This window comes from Phoca vitulina, unplaced genomic scaffold, assembly GCF_004348235.1.
Source record: "Phoca vitulina isolate PV1807 unplaced genomic scaffold, GSC_HSeal_1.0 scaffold1, whole genome shotgun sequence".
Taxonomy (NCBI): domain Eukaryota; kingdom Metazoa; phylum Chordata; class Mammalia; order Carnivora; family Phocidae; genus Phoca; species Phoca vitulina.
In genome coordinates this window covers 102,108,090-102,129,172 of record NW_022589704.1, presented here as the reverse complement: position 1 = coordinate 102,129,172, position 21,083 = coordinate 102,108,090, and the positions used below count along the sequence as shown (strand labels likewise).

General features: G+C 41.6%; 1 protein-coding gene across 22 annotated transcripts in view; it reads left to right on the top strand.

Annotated features, from left to right (window-relative positions):
* CLASP1 (cytoplasmic linker associated protein 1) overlaps window positions 1–21,083 on the top strand; it is a 262,250-nt gene that overhangs the window by 95,629 nt on the left and 145,538 nt on the right. For all 22 annotated transcript variants that reach the window (XM_032412342.1, XM_032412275.1, XM_032412268.1 and 19 more), the window contains 2 exons: window positions 4,906–5,003; window positions 16,136–16,203. In XM_032412342.1, the coding sequence (XP_032268233.1) occupies window positions 4,906–5,003; window positions 16,136–16,203 (166 nt within the window). The remainder of the gene's footprint in view (window positions 1–4,905; window positions 5,004–16,135; window positions 16,204–21,083) is intronic.

The window sequence follows — 21,083 nt, the reverse complement described above, 5'->3', positions numbered from 1 at the left end:
GGTCACGCTGCCCTGTTCTCTGTATGGCTGAGGTCTCGCTAGCCTGTAAAGTGATGTCACGCAGACCAGCCTCCAAGATACTGTCCCTCTGGTCACCCACTCTCCAGCCAAAAAGGGGTGGGCTTGGGGAAAAGTGATCAATGCTGATTGAAGTCAGTCAGGCATTGCCTCTTGGGGTAAGGAGATTGATTGGAAAGGGCCTGAGGGACCTGCTCTGAGGGGATGGAAACTTCCTGTATTTTGTTTGGGTGGTGGCCACACTGGTGTATGTAACATGCTGGTGTATGAAATTCCTCAAACCCTAACGAAGTGTGGATGGTATTTTATGTAGACCTTAGGTAAATTCAGAGACCAAACACCAAAGCACCACTTCCTTAGTGTAGGGGTAGGAGAAGAGCCAGTAATCCGTGGGCAGTCACCAGGCAGGTCACAGAACTTTCCAAGCCTGGGCTTCAGAAGTGCCAGTTCTCCCACGGGTTCAGTTCCGTTTATCACCGAGAGTCATTTTTATTATGATAATTAGCTCTTTTTTTTAGAGATTTTATTTATTTGACAGAGACACAGCGAGAGAGGAAACACAAGCAGGGGGAGTGGGAGAAGCAGGCTTCCCGCTGAGCAGGGAGCCCGATGTGGGGCTCGATCCTAGGACCCTGAGATCATGACCTGAGCCGAAGGCAGACGCTTAATGACTGAGCCACCCAGGCACCCCTGATAATTAGCTCTTATGAACTCATAAGAAAAACACCTCATTAGATAAAGGGGCCGAAAATCAGAACAGTAACTTACCAAAGAAATACACGTGGTACACAGGCATCTCATTTTAAACATTGATGATTGCTAACGTGTCCCCAGAGAGGTTGTGCCAGCTCGCCTTCCACCTTCCCTGGCTCCCAGATCCCTGCGGCTCTTGTCCTTCCTTCTTCTTGGCTTTGCCCTTTCTTGTCCCTGCTGCTGTTTTTCCCGTCCCCAGCCCCTCCTCTGTGCACTGCCCGTGGCTTCTCCGGGTCTTTTGATTGCACCTGCTTTCCTCTTGCCACCCACTCCTTTACTCAGCCTTCACTGAAAGTACAAGACACTGGAAGTGGAATTTTGAGATGTTTTAATTTACTGAAGCACGCTTTATGTTTCAGCATTAATTTAAAGAGAAACTTTTTTTTTTTTTAAATTCTAAGTTACCGAATGGGTTATTTTGCGTTTTCTCCCTTTTTGGTCTTGTTCCCATTTTTGTTTTCTGTGGGGGAAAAAGAAATCCTTTATCGAGGTCACATGTTGTGGTGATTGCTACTATCACGTGGTATCCTTAAGTCGAGCAGGAAAGCCAGCCTGGCTAGCTGAAGGTCCTCGTTCCTAACTCAGGCGCTGTCACTGGCCCCTCGGGTGATGTGACACTGAGCACTGGGGCACAGTGAGGTCGGTGCTCCGTGGGCAGCTTTGGGCAGTCTGTCGCAGACAGAGCCGGGATACTCCAGACTGCGCACTCAGACAGTCATCTGTGATTCACATCTGCCTTGTCTGCACACGTGTACACGCACGCACAGACACGCACAGTCCACATCTCCCAGAACCCTCCCGCCAGGGAAGTTTACCACCCGCTTCTCTGCTGTTGATGCACTGAATCATTCCTCCTCTCGGGGGACGTGTATATGCTGCATGTGCCTGTGCTCTTGCCTTTACTTTAATCTTCTCATTAGTCTTTCCTGCTGTGCGCCCCAGCAGGTGGCTCGGCTCCTCTGTATCCCAGTAAACAGCGGTCCTGGGAGGAAGGTCATAGATCTGAAGACCTCAGGTTCTGTAGAGCCTTCAACTCAGGCCTGCCAGGTAGCGCTTAATGTACTGGGGCTCTTTTGTAGTCCCAGTGGCCTGAAATATTGGCGTTCCTTTTTAATGGCGAGCCTGAGGGTGGGCAGGAGCAGTGTGGGGCCCGCATGGCTGTGTTAGAAGTGAACGCTACATTGTTGCGCCTTCAGCCTGAGTGAGTTGCTTGTACAGAACTTCCCTTCTCAGTTGGAGTATAGCACTTTGTAGGACCAAAGAAAATGTGCTCTGCCGTATTTCCTGAATCGAGGGTGCTTTAGACCCTCAAATGCTGTCTGACCCTATAGCTTTGTAAGCCTGAGGAATGATGATTTTAAAGGCTAAGGAGATTGGTGTAGAAGATGTAGATATTCTACTTCCACTAGCCTCATGTTGAGTGTTTTATACACACAACATACAGGTTCCAAACTGCTGGTCTGAAACCTAATTGCAGCCTAATGTGCATTGTGTGTCTGTGTAACGTTTTAGTTTTACATTTAAGAGTTTTGATGTTCTTACATTTGGAAGATTTGTATTCCCCATTTCTCTCGAAAGATTAGATATGGCAGAGCCATACCTAAGGGTGGGTGACGGTGGCTTGTTTGCCCGACCCTCCATTTTCCCTCTTCTCTCTGCCAGCAGGGTCCCCTGCCGGAGCCATTTGTCACTGTACACTCACCTGGCTCCACCCAGGTATCAAGGTCCCTGCCTGGGCCGTGGAGGCACTTTAGTTTGGCATCTACTAGACACTCAGATACTTGTGGAATGAATTTGTTATTTTTTCTAGCCCTCAAAGCAGTCCTCAGCTCACAGAGGAGAAAATTGAGACTAAAATAGTTTATATATTTGATCCAGGGTTATACAGTTCCTACATGGCCAAGGGAGGTACTCAGGTCTACTTTGATTCTAAGGCTGGTCATTTTTCCACTAAATCTCTTAAACTCCTAATGGTCCAGCCTTTCTAAGTAGGGCGGGATGTTGCTTGCTCATTAAGGTGATGGGCTCTGAGCAAATGTCATCATTAGAAAGTGAGCCGAGTCATCTTCAGGACACAGTGGCATTAACAGCTTGTGTAGTATGTGCGTGTTTCCATATAAAAATGATGCCTAAATTCAGAAGGTCTTTCTTTTCCCAAATAAATTGATAATCTCTATTAGTCGGCTTGGGCCACCATAACAAAATACTATAGACCGGTAGCTTGAATAGAAATACATTTCTCGCAGTTCTGAAGCCTGGTAGTTTGGGATCAGGGTGCCAGCATCGTCTGGTTCTGGAAGGGGGTCTCTTCCTGGTTTGCACACTGCTCCCTCGCTGTGTGCTCACGTGACCTCTCTGTGCCTGTGTGGAGAATGGCGGCAGCTCGTGGGTGTCTTTTCTTACAAAGACACCAATCCTATTGTGTCAGGGCCCTATTCTTATGACTTTGGTTAACCTCAATTATCTACTTAGAGGTCCTGTCTCTAAATACAGTCATGCTGGGGGTTAGGACTTCAACATATTGGGGGGGGGGAATGCAAACATTCAGTCTACATAAAGTTTGCCCTTTTCCACCATAAGGGGAAAAATGATCAGTGAAGTTACCTGTCCTATAACCTATAACACTCGTAAATCAAGAGTAGCCTGTAGTATTGAGAATTGTAAATTGTATCCCTACTTCCTTCCTCTGTCTTTTGTTCTGTTTTTTTTTTTTATGTTAATCACCATACGTTACATCATTAGTTTTTGATGTAGTGTTCCATGATTCATTGTTTGCATATAACACCCAGTGCTCCATTCAGTACGTGCCCTCTTTCTCTGTTATTTTGATGTCATTGCTTGAGACCAAATACAAAATCATGTTGCTCCCCTGTCTTTGCCTCCTGAAGTAAGTACCCATTTCCGCTCCTCCCCAACCCTCACAGGCTGGCCTTGGTTCCAGGGTATACAGAAAGTTTTTCCCCCCCATGTTTTTATTTACAAAATTTTAAATCTATAGAAAAATCTTAGGACTATTGTTAACATCTGTATTTACCAGTTAACATTTACCAGTTAACATTTTTGTCGCATTTGTTTGATCTCTACCTGTATGTATACACATACCACACACAGAAATACAGTCTTTTTCTGAACCATGATATTTTTGCTCTGACATGATGTTTTTGCTGAGATACTTCAGTGTAGATCTCTCAATAACAAGGATATTTTCTTATATAACTACATGTTATTTTCACATCTAAGAAATTTAACATTGCCAGTGATGGTAATGTTTGATGTACGATCCATATTCAAATTTCCCTGATTTTGTTTGTTTTAAATCTGTTCTGTTTCTTAAGCCTTACTTATTGCTGCTTTCTTATCTTAGTTCATATTTGTGTTTTTCCAACTACTTACTTGCTCTTCTTGAAGCACAGGCCATGCATCTCTGCTTTCATGCCTTTGCACCCAGGCTGTACCTTGTTTGGAACCTGTCTCGTTCCATCTTTACCTGGTAAAATGCTGTCCCCTAAGCACATTCTAAGTGGTTCCTTCCTCTTCCAGAAAATGTTCCTTGGTATTGTCTAGTGTGCTTGCTCCCTTCTCTAAACTGTGTGAGCTCTTTGTATTTCTGAATATTTACTACATCCTGCTCTGTATTAAATGTAGAATTTATGGACTACCGCCCCCCATCCTCACTCCCCCAAACCCCTTTTAGGACTCTTAGCTTCTTGAATACAGGGCTCTATGTATTATGGCTTTTACTACCCATTTTTGTTGCTCACTAAGTATTTTATTGAGTTCAATCTAGAATGCTTTTTACATGAAGTTTTGTTTTTAGTATAATTCATTTATTTGTAGTATTTTCTGTTTTGGGAAGATGGTCCTAAAATTCTGGATTCCTGACATCCTCTGAAAGAATTGAAAGCACTAAGGGATGTGGACTTTAACGCGTCTACAGGGAGGGGACCCGAATTTCCTCTTTGGAATTGTACCAGCAACATGGCTTTGTCTAGTCAAACGTCTATAAGGGGTCGTATCACAGTTGTGTTGGTAGATTGGTGATCTACTCGGGCAGGCGTACAGCCTGTTGTGTCCCAGCAGGAAGCGCCGTGGACTGACACAGAGCAGCTGTAAGATCTCTTCTTTTACATCTAGGTTCGGGATGCAGCAATAAACAGCTTAGTGGAGATTTACAGACACGTGGGAGAACGTGTGAGGGCAGACCTCAGTAAAAAAGGATTGCCGCAGTCCCGGTGAGTTCAGACTGTCTTCCTTCCTTCTGCTCTTCCCACCTTCTTTCTTCAGTTAACCTCCTGGTTTGTACTACTTAATTTATGGTGTGATTGTAGTCGGAGGTCTTGTCCAGATCGTGTGTCGGGGCCCCTCCCATTCAACGTCCTCAAAAGGAGGACTTTCGCCCAGACATCTGGCCACGTCTTGTGCCATGTATTGATTTTAGAAGCATGTTTAAAATTGACTGGTATTGAAAAATTCAGCATTCTTTTGGCTCATGTAGTTCTATATCTTGTTTGCACCAAGTACCTAGTATAGTAGGTGCTTAGAATATATTTGTTTGAATTAATGAAGCCTTTCCAGAATGAGTCTGGATAGAAATAAAGAATAATAATTCTGGAAAGCATCTTTGAAATGGTAGTGTTCTGCCAGTCTCAGTATGTAGAGGCCAATGCAAGGGCATCCACGCCTCATTAGATCCAAAACCACGTGAGTCCACGGATGTCTCTGTTGTCGTCAACATTTTAAAGAAAATAATGAACGACTGGATATCTATAATTTCAACTATGGTGGAAGAATCTTAAACCTTTTGTGCTCTGCCCCATTCCTTTAAGGGAGAGAGTAATGTTGAAGTCTTGGGAAGCTACACGTGGCCTGGGCTTCTGGAGCAGCTTGTCTGGGCCTGTCACCGTGTCCCTGGAGACAGCAGAGGCCCAGAGACATGAAGTGACTTGGGAGAGCACACAGCATGAGTCAGAGCTCAGAGGGAAGCCCTGTTCTCCTGGCTCCCCTTTTAATTTTCTCTGCCCCATTTCATAAGAGTTTACAGAATATTGGGAGTCCAGATATGGGTTGGGATTTTGAAATATACTGGAGTCCTCTGTCTTGATGTCCCTTAATTTGCTATGATGGAAGCGGGCCCCTTACCCTAAAGTAAGGGTTCTGTGAACAGGCAAGTCGGGCTATACTCTATGTTGTTGAGAGTCCTGTCTGACCCCAGGGTTGCTCTCACGATGGCCCCTGAGCTGTGTGCAAGATTATTAGATGGGGATAAAACTGTTTCCATGTTTTTTATAACAGGTAATCTGTGAGAATAGACTTACTTTGTTCCTGTGTTTTTTGAACCTCAGCTTTCTTGTTTTTGAGTATATGGGAGAATACTTAGGAGAAAGATGAACTTAAAGACAAAAACCCTACACGGTGTCCTAGGGAAAACTGGAGGGCCCAGGGGAGCAGGGAGAGCAGGGCTGGAGGGAGAGGGCTGTTTCCTCATGATGTCAGCATCATCGTTGGGAAGACAGGCTGTGAGCAGTGAAGCCTTTTCCCGCTCCAGGGCTGGCCTCACCAGGCTCTGTAGCTTGCAGTAGCCCTAGGCCGTGAGCAGACCATCTCACTTGTCCTGTCTGAAGGCTGCTGTAGCAAGCCTGTACACCTGGGAGGTGACATGGGGACACTGAGATCTGGAGAGACAAGTGCTCAGAGCAGACTGCTGTCCTTGGGGAGGCCAGCTTGCAATGCTGGCCCTGGGCTGGTGGCTGGAAGCTTTGATCTGGGGGCTCCCCATTCCCAAAGAGTGGGCAAGAGTGGCTCACTGTGCCCTGGCAGTGTGTATTACACTGAACACCTGCTTTCTTTCTGGGAGTCTGGCATGCTGGGAAATGCTACCCCAGGGAGTGTCTGTCTGACCAGCCGGGCAGAGCCCTGGGAGACAGCACGGTGCACGTGTTGTGATTGTCACAGCTTGTCGCTGGGGATGTTAAGCATGTCTTCTGTGATTCCACTCCACTGGGAAGGGCTCTAGGAAGCTTGTGCCTGCTTTCCTGCAGACCTCACCCCATGTACTTTCTCCCTTTGCTGGTTTCTTGAAGTGTCCTAAGTTACGATAGTGATAGCTGTGAGTGTGAATGTGCGCTGAGCCCTGAGTCCTCCCAGCCAGTCATTAAACCCGGGTGTGGACTTGGGGACCCCAACACAGAAGGCGCATTTAGGTAAGGCTCCAGGCGGCAGGTAATGCCAACCAGAGCTGGGGCTAGAACCTTCTCATTCAGCCTCCCAGTGATGGGATTTTATACCATCACCCCTCCCCCCCCCTTTTTTTTAATGAAAAGAAGCTGCAGAAGAGTTTGGTCTTCTGTGAATGGGAATGAGGTTTCTGATCTCTCATGTGACCTAAAATCCTTCCTAAAATTTGTAGACCACATGCAGAGGGTAGTCCTAGGGAAATGGGCCCAGGTGCTTCCCGGCTGTTGCCGTAAAACTCTGGTGGACACGGTGCCTGGAAAAGGAGGCTGTTGGTGCTTCAAAGGCATTACTCTGGGGGCGCCTGGTGGCTCAGTCGTTAAGCATCTGCCTTCGGCTCAGGTCATGATCCCAGGGTCCTGGGATGGAGCCCCGCGTTGGGCTCCCTGCTCAGCAGGAAGCCTGCTTCTCCCTCTCCCACTCCCCCTGCTTGTGTTCCTGCTCTTGCTATCTCTCTCTCTCTGTCAAATAAATAAATAAAATCTTAAAAAAAAAAAAAAAGGGCATTACTCTGGTGAAAGAGGCCAAAATTTCGTGTTTCTCTATATTTATTACAAGACACTTACCTAGCACTGTGAGGGTCAGCGCCTCTGGCTGCCACCTTTGTTTTGATTTTGCCAGGAACGCGTGCAAATGGAACGAAACTTTGGAAGAATCCTGCCGTTGTTTGGAAAATCCATTGTCTGCTATTTGTGGCTCCAAGTGGCTGACGGGAATACTTGAACGTTCTAGACTTCTGTTAGTCATTTATATATATCTATTTTGCTGTTATGTGAGCATCACGGATTTTCAGCCTAGCAAGATGCCACAGGACTGATAAAGGAGCATGGGATATGCGTGGTGCTTTCTTTCTTTCTTTCTTTTTAAAGATTTTATTATTTATTTATTTGACAGAGAGAGACACAGCGAGAGAGGGAACACAAGCAGGGGGAGTGGGAGAGGGAGAAGCGGGCTCCCTGCTCAGCAGGGAGCCCGATGTGGGACTCGATCCCAGGACTCTGGGATCATGACCTGAGCCGAAGGCAGACGCTTAACCACTGAGCCACCCAGGCGCCTCATGCGTGGTGCTTTCTGAAACTTGCATTTCATTCTGAAATAAAAATGTTGCCCTCTTAAGAGTTTGTCCATTGAGTGAGTGCTGTGTTTGAGAAGATTAATTATATCTCTAGGAAATATGTGATGAAAAAAATGCCTCAATAATATCAGCTAAGTGATATAAACATTAAGATCAATAATATGCTTTGTGGCGCAGCTCCTTTTTCCATTTCACAGGTGGGAAGAGATTTGCCCTTTCATCTGCTTTGCTTTGGAGGAGCCAGAATTTCGCTTTTGGGCCATGCATTTGGTTGTTATTTGAGTCTTGTCTGTCTGGTGGCTAAAATTAATTTTTTTTTTTTTTTAAGATCTCATTTATTTGAGAGAGAGAGTGAGCAGGGGGAGGGGCAGAGGGAAAAGCAGACAGTGGGGGAGCCTAACACGGGGCCCACTCCCAGGACCCGGCGATCATAACCTGAGTCAAAATCAGACGCTTAACTGACTGAGCCACCCAGGCTCCCCTCAATCTGAATGTTAAAGCCAGTGCCCCATTGAGTCATTCCAGCTTTCAGTGTTTCTACTGAGAATTCTAAAGCCATTCTGATTCTTCATCCTATGTAGGTAACTTTGATTTTGTCTGAAACATTATGGTTGATGGGTCTTGTACGAGACCATTTTCATTTTTTGTGTGGTGCACTTGGAGGGCTTTTCTATCTGGAACCTTATGTCTTTCTGAGCAAGGTACTTTAGGAATATAACTATTGTATTTATAAATATAAGCATATAAATATAAAACATTTATAAATATTATAGTTATACTATGACCACTTGGATATTGGGTATTTGATTTAAAAATTTTTCCTTTCTGTTCCAATTGTATGGTCCCTTTTTATAGCATTCTGTTTCCGTTTTTTGAATAAGAGCCTTCTTGAAATATTCCTACACCATAATTTTCATATTTTTATAATTTACTATATCCCCTTTAAATTGAACAGTTCAGTTGTTTCTAGTATATTCAGAAAGTTTTGTAGCTATCACTGCTATCAAGTTTTAGAACATTCAAAAAGAATCCCTGTATCCATCAGCAGTCACTCTCTATTCCTTACTTCTACCTAGTTCCTGGCAACCACTAGTCTACTTTTTATGTCTATGGATTTGCCTGTTTTGGGACATTTCATGCAAATCACACAAAATGTAACTTTTTCTTGACTGCCTTCTTTCACTTACCACAGTATCTTCAAAGTTCAACCACATTATACCATGAGTCATTCCTTTGTATTGCTGAATAAAATTCCACTGTGTGTATATATCACATTTTGTTGCTCCGTTCCTCTGGTGATAGACACTTGCTTCCACTTTTTGGCTGTTGTGAATAACGCTGCTGTGAAAATGGATATACAGGTCTCTCTTACAGTCCCTGCATTCAGTTCTTTTGGTTAGATTTCAGAAGTGGATTTGCTAGATCATACACTGCTATGTTTAATAATTGGAGGAACCACCATACTGTTTTCCACAGCTGTTGCACCATTTTGCATTTCTACCAGCAGTGCCAGCAGTTGTTATTTTGTGTTTTTGTATTGTTTTATTTTCTTAGTGTTTGCTCTGGGGATTTCAGTTGACATCTTAACTTATAAAAGCCTAGTTAGAATTATTACCCTTAATTAATTTCGGTATTAAAAACTTTACTCTTATACAGTTCTGTTTTCTCCCCTTGTTTCTTCTGCTGTGTTTATCTATACATCTTCGTATATTGCAGCCCACCAATACACACAGTTTTATACTTCTTGCTTTATGTAGTTTCCTTTTAAGTCATGTAGGACAAGAAAAAAGTTAAAAGCAACAAAAAATACATTTATACTACCTGTTACGTTTACGTAGGTTTTATGTTTACCGTTGTAGTTACTTTTACTGGTGTTTTTTATACTGTCATGTGGATTCGGGCTAATGTATGGTCTTCTTTCATTTCCAACTGAAGGACTTGTCTAATTTTTTTGTTTATCTAGGAATGTCTTAAATTCTCCTTCATTTCCCCCCCACTCAGAGTCTGCAATTCATTATATTGGTAGTATGACTTCATGTAAAGACTGAAATATCTTTGGTCCAGAGAAGATTCTCTGTTTCATTTTTGAAGGATAATTTTGTTGCATGTAGAATTCTTGACTGAGCTTTTTATGTTTTATTTTATGTATGTATGTATTTGCTTGCTTATTTTCAAATTATTGAAGTATACTTGGTTGAGATTTTAAATTTCAAGACTGAATATATCATCCCACTGCCACCTGTTCTCCACTTTTTTTTAATGAGAAATTATTTATCTTATTGAGGATTTTTTGGTACACAATAAGTGACTTCTCTGTTGTTGCTTTCTCTTTTTTTTATTTAAATTCAATTAGCCAACATGTAGTGGATCATTAGTTTCAGATGTAGTGTTTAGTAATTCATCAGTTGCATGTAATACCCAGTGCTCATCACATTACGTGCCCTCCTTAATGCCCATCACCCAGTTACCCCATTCCCCCCCCGACCTCCCTCCCCTCCAGCAACTGTCAGTTTCTTTCCCATAGTTAAGAGTCTCTCATGGTTTGTCTTCCTCTCTGATTTCTTCCCATTCCATTTTCTCTCCCTTCCTCTATGATCCTCTCTGCTGTTTCTTATATTCCTCATATGACTGAAACCATATGATAATTGTCTTTCTCTGATTGACTTATTTTGCTCAGCATAATACCTTCCAGTTCCATCCACGTTGATGTAAATGGTAAGATTTCATCCTTTCTGATGGCTGAGTAATATTCCATGCACACACACAGACACACACACACACACACATACATATACACACCACATCTTCTTTATCCATTCATCTGTCAATGGACATCTCGGCTCTTTCCATAGTTTGGTTATTGTGGACATTGCTTCTATAAACATTGGGGTGCAGGTGCCCCTTTGGATCACTACATTTGTATCTTTGGGGTAAATATCTAGTAGTACAATTGCTGGATCATAGGGTAGCTCTATTTTTAACTTCTTGAGGAACCTCCATACTGTTTTCCAGAGTGGCTGTACCAGCTTGCATTACCACCGAGTGTAAGAGGGTTCCTCTTTCTCGGCATTCTCACCAATATTTGTTGTTTCCTGACTTGTTTGTTGTTGCATTCAAGATTTTCTTTTCTTTTCTTTTCTTCCAGCAGCTTGTTTCTCAGACAGGGTATTGTCAATTGATTCATCTTCAAATTTGCAGTTTTTTTCTTCCCCTAGCAAAAATTTGTTGTTGAACCCTCTTATGAATTTTTTTAAAAGGTTTTATTTTTTTAGGTAATCTCTATACCAACATGGGGCTTGAACCCACAACCTAGAAATCAAGAGTTGCATTCTCTACTGACCGAGCCAGCAAGACATCCTCATCTAGTGAATTTCTTATTTCAGTTTTTGTACTTTTCATTTCTAGAATTTCTCTATGATTCTTATGTTTTCAGTTTCTTCATTGATAGTCTCTATTTGGTGACACATTGTTCTTATACTTTCCTTTAGTTCTTTCAACATATTTCTAATAGTTGATTTCAAGTATTCATCTAGTAAGTTCATTGTCTGGGTTTCCTTTAAGGATAGTTTCTGTGACTTATTTTTTTTCCCCTGTATGGGCCATGTTTTCTTGTTTCTTTACGTGTATAATTTTTTTATACTTGACTAGCTAAAACTGGTCATTTACAGTAATCTCTTGTGACAGCTTTGGAAATCACATTTGCTCTTTCTCCAGATTTGTTGTTCCTTAAGTGATTTTCCAGAACTAATTCCATAAAGTCTGTATTTTTTTTTGATGTGTATGGCTCCTGCAGTCTCTGCTTGGTTAGCTTAGTGTTCGGCTAATGATTAGACAGAGATTTCCTTGAATGCCTTCAACCAGTAATCTCATAGCTCTTGCTGAAGGGCTGTCCCTGTGTATGTTGAGGAATGTTTTCGGTGTTCTGGCAGGCAGTTTATACATCTCTGCCTTCCCCTTTATTGTCTGCTTGTGCAGAGCCTCAAAGTCAGTCAGACATGAGACCTTAGTGTCTTCTTAGGTCTTTCCTCAGACTTTCTTACAGACTTGCACATATGTGTAGCCTTCCAGATTCCCAGGAATATGTCCGATTTTTTCAACGTTCCCTGTGAATATATCCTTCTTCATTTTTCTTTGTAAGTTTTTTGGTCAGTGTTTTTGCTCCAGTTTTATCACCTTGGGCAGCTGCCATGTTAAACAGTTGTTGGTGATTCTTTTTGATCATGGCTTCAGGGAAAAGAGGCTCTCCCACTAAGTGTGCTATGAATCAGGTAAAATAAAACCCTGTGAATGGGGATTCTGGGATATGCCAGACAGGCGAAATAATTACAGTTCTCTTAGAATGGGGACTTTTGTGGTGCTCCAAACTTGGTCAGTTCCTCCCAGTGGCTTCAAGGCTGCTGGTTTTCAAACTATCATGATTGTGAGGCTGTTGATTTTTAGCTAGTGAGTTGGAGATGGAAATAAGACACAGCAAAACAGTGAAAAGCTTGTTATCCTTACCAAGAGTAACCGTTTTTCTTGAAAAATGCTCCTTGGATTGTTGCCAGCCTTTGTTTAATTTCCAGAGCCTGAAAAACTTGATTTTGATGGATTTTGCCAGTGTTTTCTTGGCTGCTTTGGAGGAGCAGATTTTCAGAGGTCCTTATTCTGTCATTTTGAAGGGCTCCTTCCCTGTTAGCTTTTATTTATTTTTTTTAATTTTTTATTGTTATGTTAATCACATACATTACATCATTAGTTTTAGATGTAGTGTTCCATGATTCATTGTTTGTGCATAACACCCAGTGCTCCATGCAGAACGTGCCCTCTTTAATACCCATCAGCAGGCTAACCCATCCTCCCACCCCCCCTGTTAGCTTTTATTTATTTATTTATTTTATTTATTTATTTTTTTAAAGATTTTATTTGACAGCGAGAGACATAGAGAGGGAACACAAGCAGGGGGAGTGGGAGAGGGAGAAGCAGGCTTCCTGCCGAGCAGGGAGCCTGATGCGGGGCTCGATCCCAGGACCCCGGGATCATGACCCGAGCTGAAGGCAGACGCTTAATGACTGAGCCACCCAGGCGCCCCCCCCGTTAGCTTTTATAATTGCAGTGTTTTCTTTATCTCTTTGGAAGTATTAATGATATATTTTAAAAACTTATCATTGCCTCTTCTTTCCTCTGTGTTGTGATTTTGGAGTATGTGTTTGTTCATCTTGGTCTCTTTCACTTTAAAAACTTTACTCATGCATCTTTGAATGCTTGGTTATCTGCTCATATTTAAGAGCAGTGGACTAAAAAGTCAAAATCTCTGAGTATACGTATGGGTGGAGCTTGTTGATTGTGAGCATACTAGTATTTGCTTTTACGAATTATTTGAATTTTTAAAAATTATCTATCTGTATTTTGAATGAGAGAGAGAGAGAGAGAGAGAGTGCGAGCCAGGGGGTTGGGAGGGAGAGAGAGAAAGAGAATCTTAAGCACGCTCCACACCCAGCGTGGAGCCCGACATGGGACTTGAGCTCACGACCCTGAGATCATGACCTGAGCCGAAATCAAGAGTCCGACGCCCAACCAACTGAGCCACTCAGGCGCCCCTAAATTTATAAGATATTCTAGGAAGGAATAGTTAGATCTAGATCTTACAGTAAAATAAATGCCAGTTGGATTGCAGAGTTGAATATAAATTTTGAATTCAGAAAAACCAGGGGAAAATTGTATTGGTTATTTGTCAAAATTTAAATTTGAGATCCAGAGATTTAAAATTAAAAAGTGAAAAAAAAAGTTGGTGGCTTCGGAGAGTAATCATTAGTTATATATTCAGTGTCTTTGAATGTATAAAACTCACGCTTCTAGGTTTGTGCAAATTCGTTGGTCCCAGAGAGGCATTTCGTATTGCTGTGTTCAGAGCTAAAGGCAAAAGCCATTCCTCAGGAAGTCTTTGTTGGTGCTAGACTGTCCTGAAGCCAGGTTACTGATCTCTTGAGGTGGTAACCTTCTTAGGAGCCCCTGTATAGACATTGCTGAGCAGAGAATGAGGCAGCTAGTGAGACAAGTGTAAGTAGAGGGAAAAGCACAGCTGCCTGAGGGAATTCTGAATTCAAGTGCAGGTACCAAAAAATAGTAATCTTTTTAGCATTCTCACACTTAGTTGTTTGGGCCAGCTTGTGGGTAGCTTGTTGTAGTTGTGGGTCATGTGGCCCCAGTGAGTAGACATTACCATAGACAGAGAGCAACTGCAGACTCTTCCACAGCGGACATTGAAAATGGTGACTGCTTTACCAACAATGGATGAAATTCTTGCCCCTGGCAGGAATTTTAGGACCAACCAGGCGAGAGGTATACCTTGTTCCTAACTTGCAAACTTGCAGGCATGCTCACGTCAGAGGGTGTAGTTGTGACACAATAAAGTGATAAGTTGGTCAGGGCATGCCCTGGCAACCTGTGTAGTGATATTATTTGTGCGCTTTGTAAGCCACTGGAGATCTTTGGTGCTTTTAAGAGGGAAGGTGATGGAAACATCATAAGAAATTGATTCTAAGGCATTTTTCCAGATCTTTAGTAACCTCTGGATATGAAAGTGAGTTTTACTCCCATCTGGGCCTGAGATGACAAATAAGATTTTCGTAATTCAGTGCCAACTTTGATTAGTTGGTAGTGGCCGCCTGGAGGAGCTTTGAGAAGGATTTTGAGGCTACATCTGGGCTTAGGTGGAAAGATGGGCAGAAAAGATCGATACCTGCCATGGAATGGGAATGGGGGAGAGACAGGATGTCAGGCTCCTTCACCTGAACCCTTCATTTTACCTCTCTTTGCTGATGTGTCCTTTTGGCTCCCCTGTTACTTAGGATGTGACATTCTAAGTAGAAAAGAATGAAATAGAAGCTTTAGAAGTTAAGAATTTTACACACTCAGCATCTGGCCAGCTCAGTGCTGGACTCAGTGAATGAAGTATGGATGAATGGAGGCCAGAATGTACCTAGTTTCCATAGTGAGGGCAGGAACAGGATTTACACAGTGATATAACCCTCCTGCATGACATAGTGTTATATAGTTCCCATCCCTATCCTAAAGGAGAGTCCATTCTAGTTGTGAAGAAAAGACAAACATGTTTGAACTAATTAGAGCTTGTATGACAGGACAGTTTGTAAGCAAGTGCTAAAATTTCTAGTCTGGTCCCTGAAATGGGTGGTGTGGGTTTGAACGTAGGAGTACATTGCTTTGGACTCTCAGCCTTTACACTTATTCCAATGTATCTGTGTTTTGCTTTGGAAAGCGTAGTTTTTTCTTGACTTCTACCAGAGCAACCGCTTCACCGTACCCTACCCCCAATTTTTCTCTCATTACTGGTGTCACTTAGGATGGAATATTTTGACTGGTTAAGGAGTTTTGTTTCAATTTCAATGTCAAGATGACATTGATCCATTAATAGAAAATAAATGTCATGTAGGTTTTTTTCAGTTAATCTAGTCACAGTGTGTTTCTGGAGAAATTATTTATAGCATTTTTTAATTAAGCAGAAGTCACAGAAAAGCTTTTATATTGTAATGTCAGTGCATTTTGAAAATCTTTATCCTAAGTAATCACCAGTCTGTGCTTAGACAGAAATAGGAGAAACATATGCTTTTCATAATGTATACATTTTGTGTAGAGCAGTCAGGCCGTTTAATATGGTGCCTGAGAATATGAGCTCTGGATCCTTACTCTCAGGGCTGCCATCTCCACCTGAACTCACCATGTTACCCTATAAGTAAGTTGTCCTGGCTTGATTTCCTCATCTGTAAAATGGGGGTGATAATAATCTTGTATATGGCTATTGTAAGGATTAATTGAGATCTTTCAGAGAGAGTCCTAAGTCAGTGCTTAGTCTATAATAAGTGCTCGATTATTGTTGGGTGTTACTAATGTTATTAATATAGTTACTGTTTTTGTTATTAGGTGGGTTTGTATCCTTGATTTTTTTTTTTTTTGGAGTGTGACTCAACTTCACATTAGTGTTTTAATATAATTTATATTGACTGTAAACGGTGATAGTTAATAGTTTCTATATATACACATGTATTTTTTTTCATACAGGTTGAATGTAATTTTTACAAAATTTGATGAAGTCCAAAAATCTGGAAACATGATACAATCAGCAAACGGTGAGTAGAAAAAGCCATTGTTCTATTTTTGCCTTTTCAGTTTTAGGTCAGTAATACTTACGCTAGTTCTGAACAGCTGAATTTGATATCTTGAGGACAGTTTCTAGGTCTGAAGACTGACCTCCATTTACCCACTTTCCCAGGCCGGAAACGGCGTTGTTGCTGACTTTCTCTTTGGAGCCCACACCAAACTCATGAGCTTGGAATCCCAGGCATTCTGACCTTAGCCACCACTCTTCCCCTAGTGCAAGTCCTTGTAGTCTTTTACCTGTGCTCTTGCGGTGGCTGCCTGGCCAGTGTCCTTGCTGTTACTCTCCCCAAGCACCTAAAAGCTGTTTTTCACACAGCAGAGTAATCCTTTCATTTTTATTATTTTTAATTTAAAAAAAATTTTAAGTAGGGCACCACGCCCAGTGGGGAAATCCAACTCATGACCCTGAGATTGAGTTGCATGCTCTGTCGACTGAGCCAGCCAGGCACCCCTAGAGTAATCCTTTTAGGATGTAATTGATGTGATGTTAATCCCCGGTTCAGAATCCTCCAGAGGTTTTCGAGATCAGTGGCTCACCATGGCCCACAAGGCCCTGCACACAATCTGATGCTGACCACCATTCTGATGTCATCTGATGTTCTTCCCCAGAGTTCTTTTGGCTCCTGTCCCATTGACCTCCTTGCTAATTTTGAACATTCCAAGCTTCTCCTGCTTCAGGGCCTTTGCGCTTATGACTTTTTCTGTTTGAAACATTTGTCCCCTGGGTGTGTCTGTGGCCCTCCCCCTCATTCCATCCAGACCTTGGCCGCAGACACACTTCATTACCAAGGCCAGCCAGTATAGCACATCCGATGTTCTGAGGGAACTCTGGGCCTTCGTTCTGTTTAATGTTCTTTCTTACCGCATATTGCTGCAAAATAATGTGTTTATTTATGGGGCCAAGAACGTTGTATTATTCCCTTCTTTATCCTTAGTGCCTCAAAAGGTCCCTGGCATGTGGTATAGGTATGCAGTAAATATTGTCAAATAAACAAAATAATGACTGAGACTTGAATTGTGACTTAATGTTTCTGATACTTACATTCCTTTGACTATACTTTGTGATGGTTGAACACGTGGATATTTCTTGTGATCCCAGAAGATGAAGAAAAGACAAGTGAATTTGGTGCATAAGTGTGTGTGAGTGTATGAGTGAAGTCCTCACAAAGCAGTTGCCACCAAGAACTTTTTCTAACTTTTAGATACATCATTGCATCATAGCAATTTCTGAATTGCTAGGGATCTTAGATCACGGCGTAGCTGTCGAATTTTGAAAATCTTGAAGTCATAAAAAACGGTTGTCACTTTGGGGGAATGTCACTCCTAGTACATAAGGGTTGAGCAGGGAACAGGATGTAGGTCTTTTAAGTCCTACTCTGCTGTGTACCTATCATTATCAGTAAGGAATTTGTCTTTGCATAGTATGTTTCTTAAAGACTGTTTAAAGAATTCTAAACATGCTTTCATGAAGCCCTCTTATTTCTCTTCCATGTGTTTGTAAAAACATAATTAAAAGGGCAAAAAAAGAGTATTTACAATAATTCTGCTACCACCAGTAAATCAGTGTTCATTTTTTCATATTCACCTAACAATTCATTTGTCTGTAACTGTATAATTTGTAATTTTATCATGGCATAACTTCTGTACATTGCCCTCTACATTTTTTTTTTTTTTAAGATTTAATTTTTAAGTAATCTCTGTACCCAATGTGGGATTTGATCTTACAACCCTGAGGTCGAGTCACACACTCTAGTGCCTGAGCCAGCCAGGTGTACTTTTGTATATATACTTTTATATGTGCTTTACAGTGGGTCCGTGGTAGAGCTAGAACCAAAACTCTGGCCGTGGAGTTGTGTTCCTGTGATGAGTGACGTTGATGGTGTACAACGGCAGGGCTTCCCAGCCAGGTGCCACACATGTGCTTTTAAGTGTGTGTGTGTGTGTGTGTGTGTGTAGTTTGTGTGGTTTCCCAGTTTAAAACTTGTTGTTACCAAGATAGAAAGTACCAGGTAAAGAGGTAGTGGTGGTGGGGGCTGAGAAGTGAGTTTGTGCTTTATAGCCTGTGTTATAAATCATAACTATGAAACAGAATCTGATTATAATACTGGCATTGGGGAGAAGGACCACACCCCTGCTGGAGGCCTTGCGCAGGAGAGCGTTTGTATACTCTCTGAGTTTTAATGAACACGACACACATGATTTAATCAAGGGTACTAAATCCTGTGGCTTTGGGTGTGTCACAGCAACATTTTATTCTAGACCTCCATGTGCTGTAAATACTGCCGCTGCATATCCATGTATGTATATGTGGTAAAGGGGTAGGATTGAGAATGAAGACAGTTCTTTTAGGTGTCTATGTTAAAAATAGCAGATGGTAAGGAAATCTTAATTCAAGACTTACTAGAGGCCTTAAAATTTCGGCTTTTTGCTGTCTATATGTAGTATTACTTTTTAATTGTTAGAACCAAAACAGAATCACCTAAAGGGGTATGTATAAAGATTTTAGAATTCTTAACCCAAATAAGTTCAGTCTCTTTATGGTAACTTTGAGAGACTGGTAAGGTGTTCAGTAGCTGTCAAAAGCAAACCACCTAATTTCCTTCTTTGCTTGAGTCCTTGAACATTTAGATAGCATAGAGAAACCACAGTTGGAACATAAGAAAACCCTCTTCTGATTTTTGTTTTTCTGGTTCACTGACTCCCAGTATAACCAGTTTTTGAACTCCTCTGCACGTCAGACCATTGACTGCTCTACTTATTCTCAACTCTCCACCCTCTGCTGTCTTCAGAGACATGCTGCTTATATAGGTCGATTGTGACCTTTCTGAAGTTTCCTGTTAGTTCTGTATGTCTTTGTAGATTCCTTGGCATTTTCTGCATAGATCGACAAATTATCTGCAAATAGGAGTAGTTTTATCTCTTTCAGATTTATATACTTATTTCTTTTTCTTGCCTTATTGCACTGGCTAGAATTTCCTCCTCTACATAAAGTATAAGTGGTGGGAGTAGACCTCCTTATCTGGTTCCCAGTCTTAGGTCTTTCACAACTAAGTGTGATGTTAATTGTAGGTTTTTTTGTAGATGTTCTTTAGCAAGATGAGGTAGTTCTCATCTATTCCTATTTATCTAAATTTTTATTAGAAGTGAGTCTTGGATTATTTTGGGGGGGAATTATCAGCATATTTTAAATATTGAGATAAGTCTATACCAAAAATTTACTTTTTTAAAGTGTATATTTTTTTTTGTATATTCACAAAATTGTGCAATTATCTAATTCCAGAATATTTTTATATTCTGGAATACTTAGAACCATTAGCACTCCCAATTTCCTTCTCCTCCTAGTCCCTGACAACCCTTTCTGTCTCAAGGTATTTGCCTATTCAGGACATTTTATATATATGCAGTCATACAACATACGGCTTTTTATGTATGCATAATGTTTTCAGGATTCACCCATGTATCAGTACTTCATTCCTTTTTATGGCTGAATAATATTTCACCTGTGCATAGATACATCACCTTATGTTTATCCACTCATCAGTTGACGGACATTTGGGTTGTTTCTACTTTTTGATTCTTGTGAACAATGATACCATGAATATTTGAAAGTTTTTACGTGCAGATGTTTTCATTTCTCCTGTGTATATACCTTGCAGTAGAATTGTTGGCTCCTGTGGTAACTCTGTGTTTAACGTTTGCCTAAGTGGCGCCTTATTTTCCAAGTGGCTGCACCATTTTACATTCTTACCGATAATGTGTGAGAGTTGTAGTTTATTCATATTTAAGTCAATACTTGTTATTGTCTCTTTCTTTGATTATAGCCATCCTAGTGGGTGTGAAGTGTTGTCATTATGGCTTTGATTTGCATTTCCCTAATGACTAATGATGTTGAGCATTTTTTTCATGTGCGTGTTGGCCATTTGTAGATCTTCTTTGGAAAAATCTATTGAGTTCCTTTGTCCTTTTTTTTTGAAGGGTTGTTTGTGTTTTTATTTATTTATTTTTTTAACTGAAGTACGGTTGACACACAGTGTTACATTAGTTTCAGGTCCACAGCATAGTGATTCCACAGCTCTGTCTGTTGAAGAGTGTAGCCACCATCTGTCCCCATACAGCACTTTCACAGTACCATTGACGCTATTCCTTATGCTGTGTCTTTCATCCCTGTGACTTATTCATTCCCTGACTGCGAGCCTGTTCCTTCCATTCCCCTTCACCCATTTTGGCCATTTTCCCACTCCCCACCCCTCTGGCAACCATCAGTTTGTTCTCTATATTTATGAGTCTATTTCTCCTTTTTGTTTCTGTGTTCATTCGTTTTGTTTTTTAGATTCCACTTGTAAGTAAAATCATATGGTATTTGTCTTTCTGACTTGTTTCACTTAGCATAATACCCTTTAAGTCCATTCATGTTGTTACAAATGGCAAGATTTCATTTTTTTTTTTTTAAGATTTTATTTATTTGAGAGAGAGAAAGAGAGGGAGCATGAGCGCGGGGAGGGGCAGAGGCAGAGGGAGAAACAGACTCCCCACTGAGCAGGGAGCCAGACTTGGGGCTTGATCCCAGGACCCTGGGCTTGTGACCTGAGCTGAAGGCAGACCCTTAACTGACTGAGCCACCCAGGCGCCCCATATCTCATTCTTTTTTATGGCGGAGTATTATTCTGTTGTGTGTATGTGTGCGCACGCGCACACACACACACACACACACACACTCCTTTATCCATTCAACAATTGGGTTGCTTTCATATCTTGGCTATTGTAAATAATGCCACAATAAACATAGGGGTGCATATATCTTTTTGAATTAGTGTTTTTGTTTTGTCTCGGTAAATACCCAGGAGTGGAA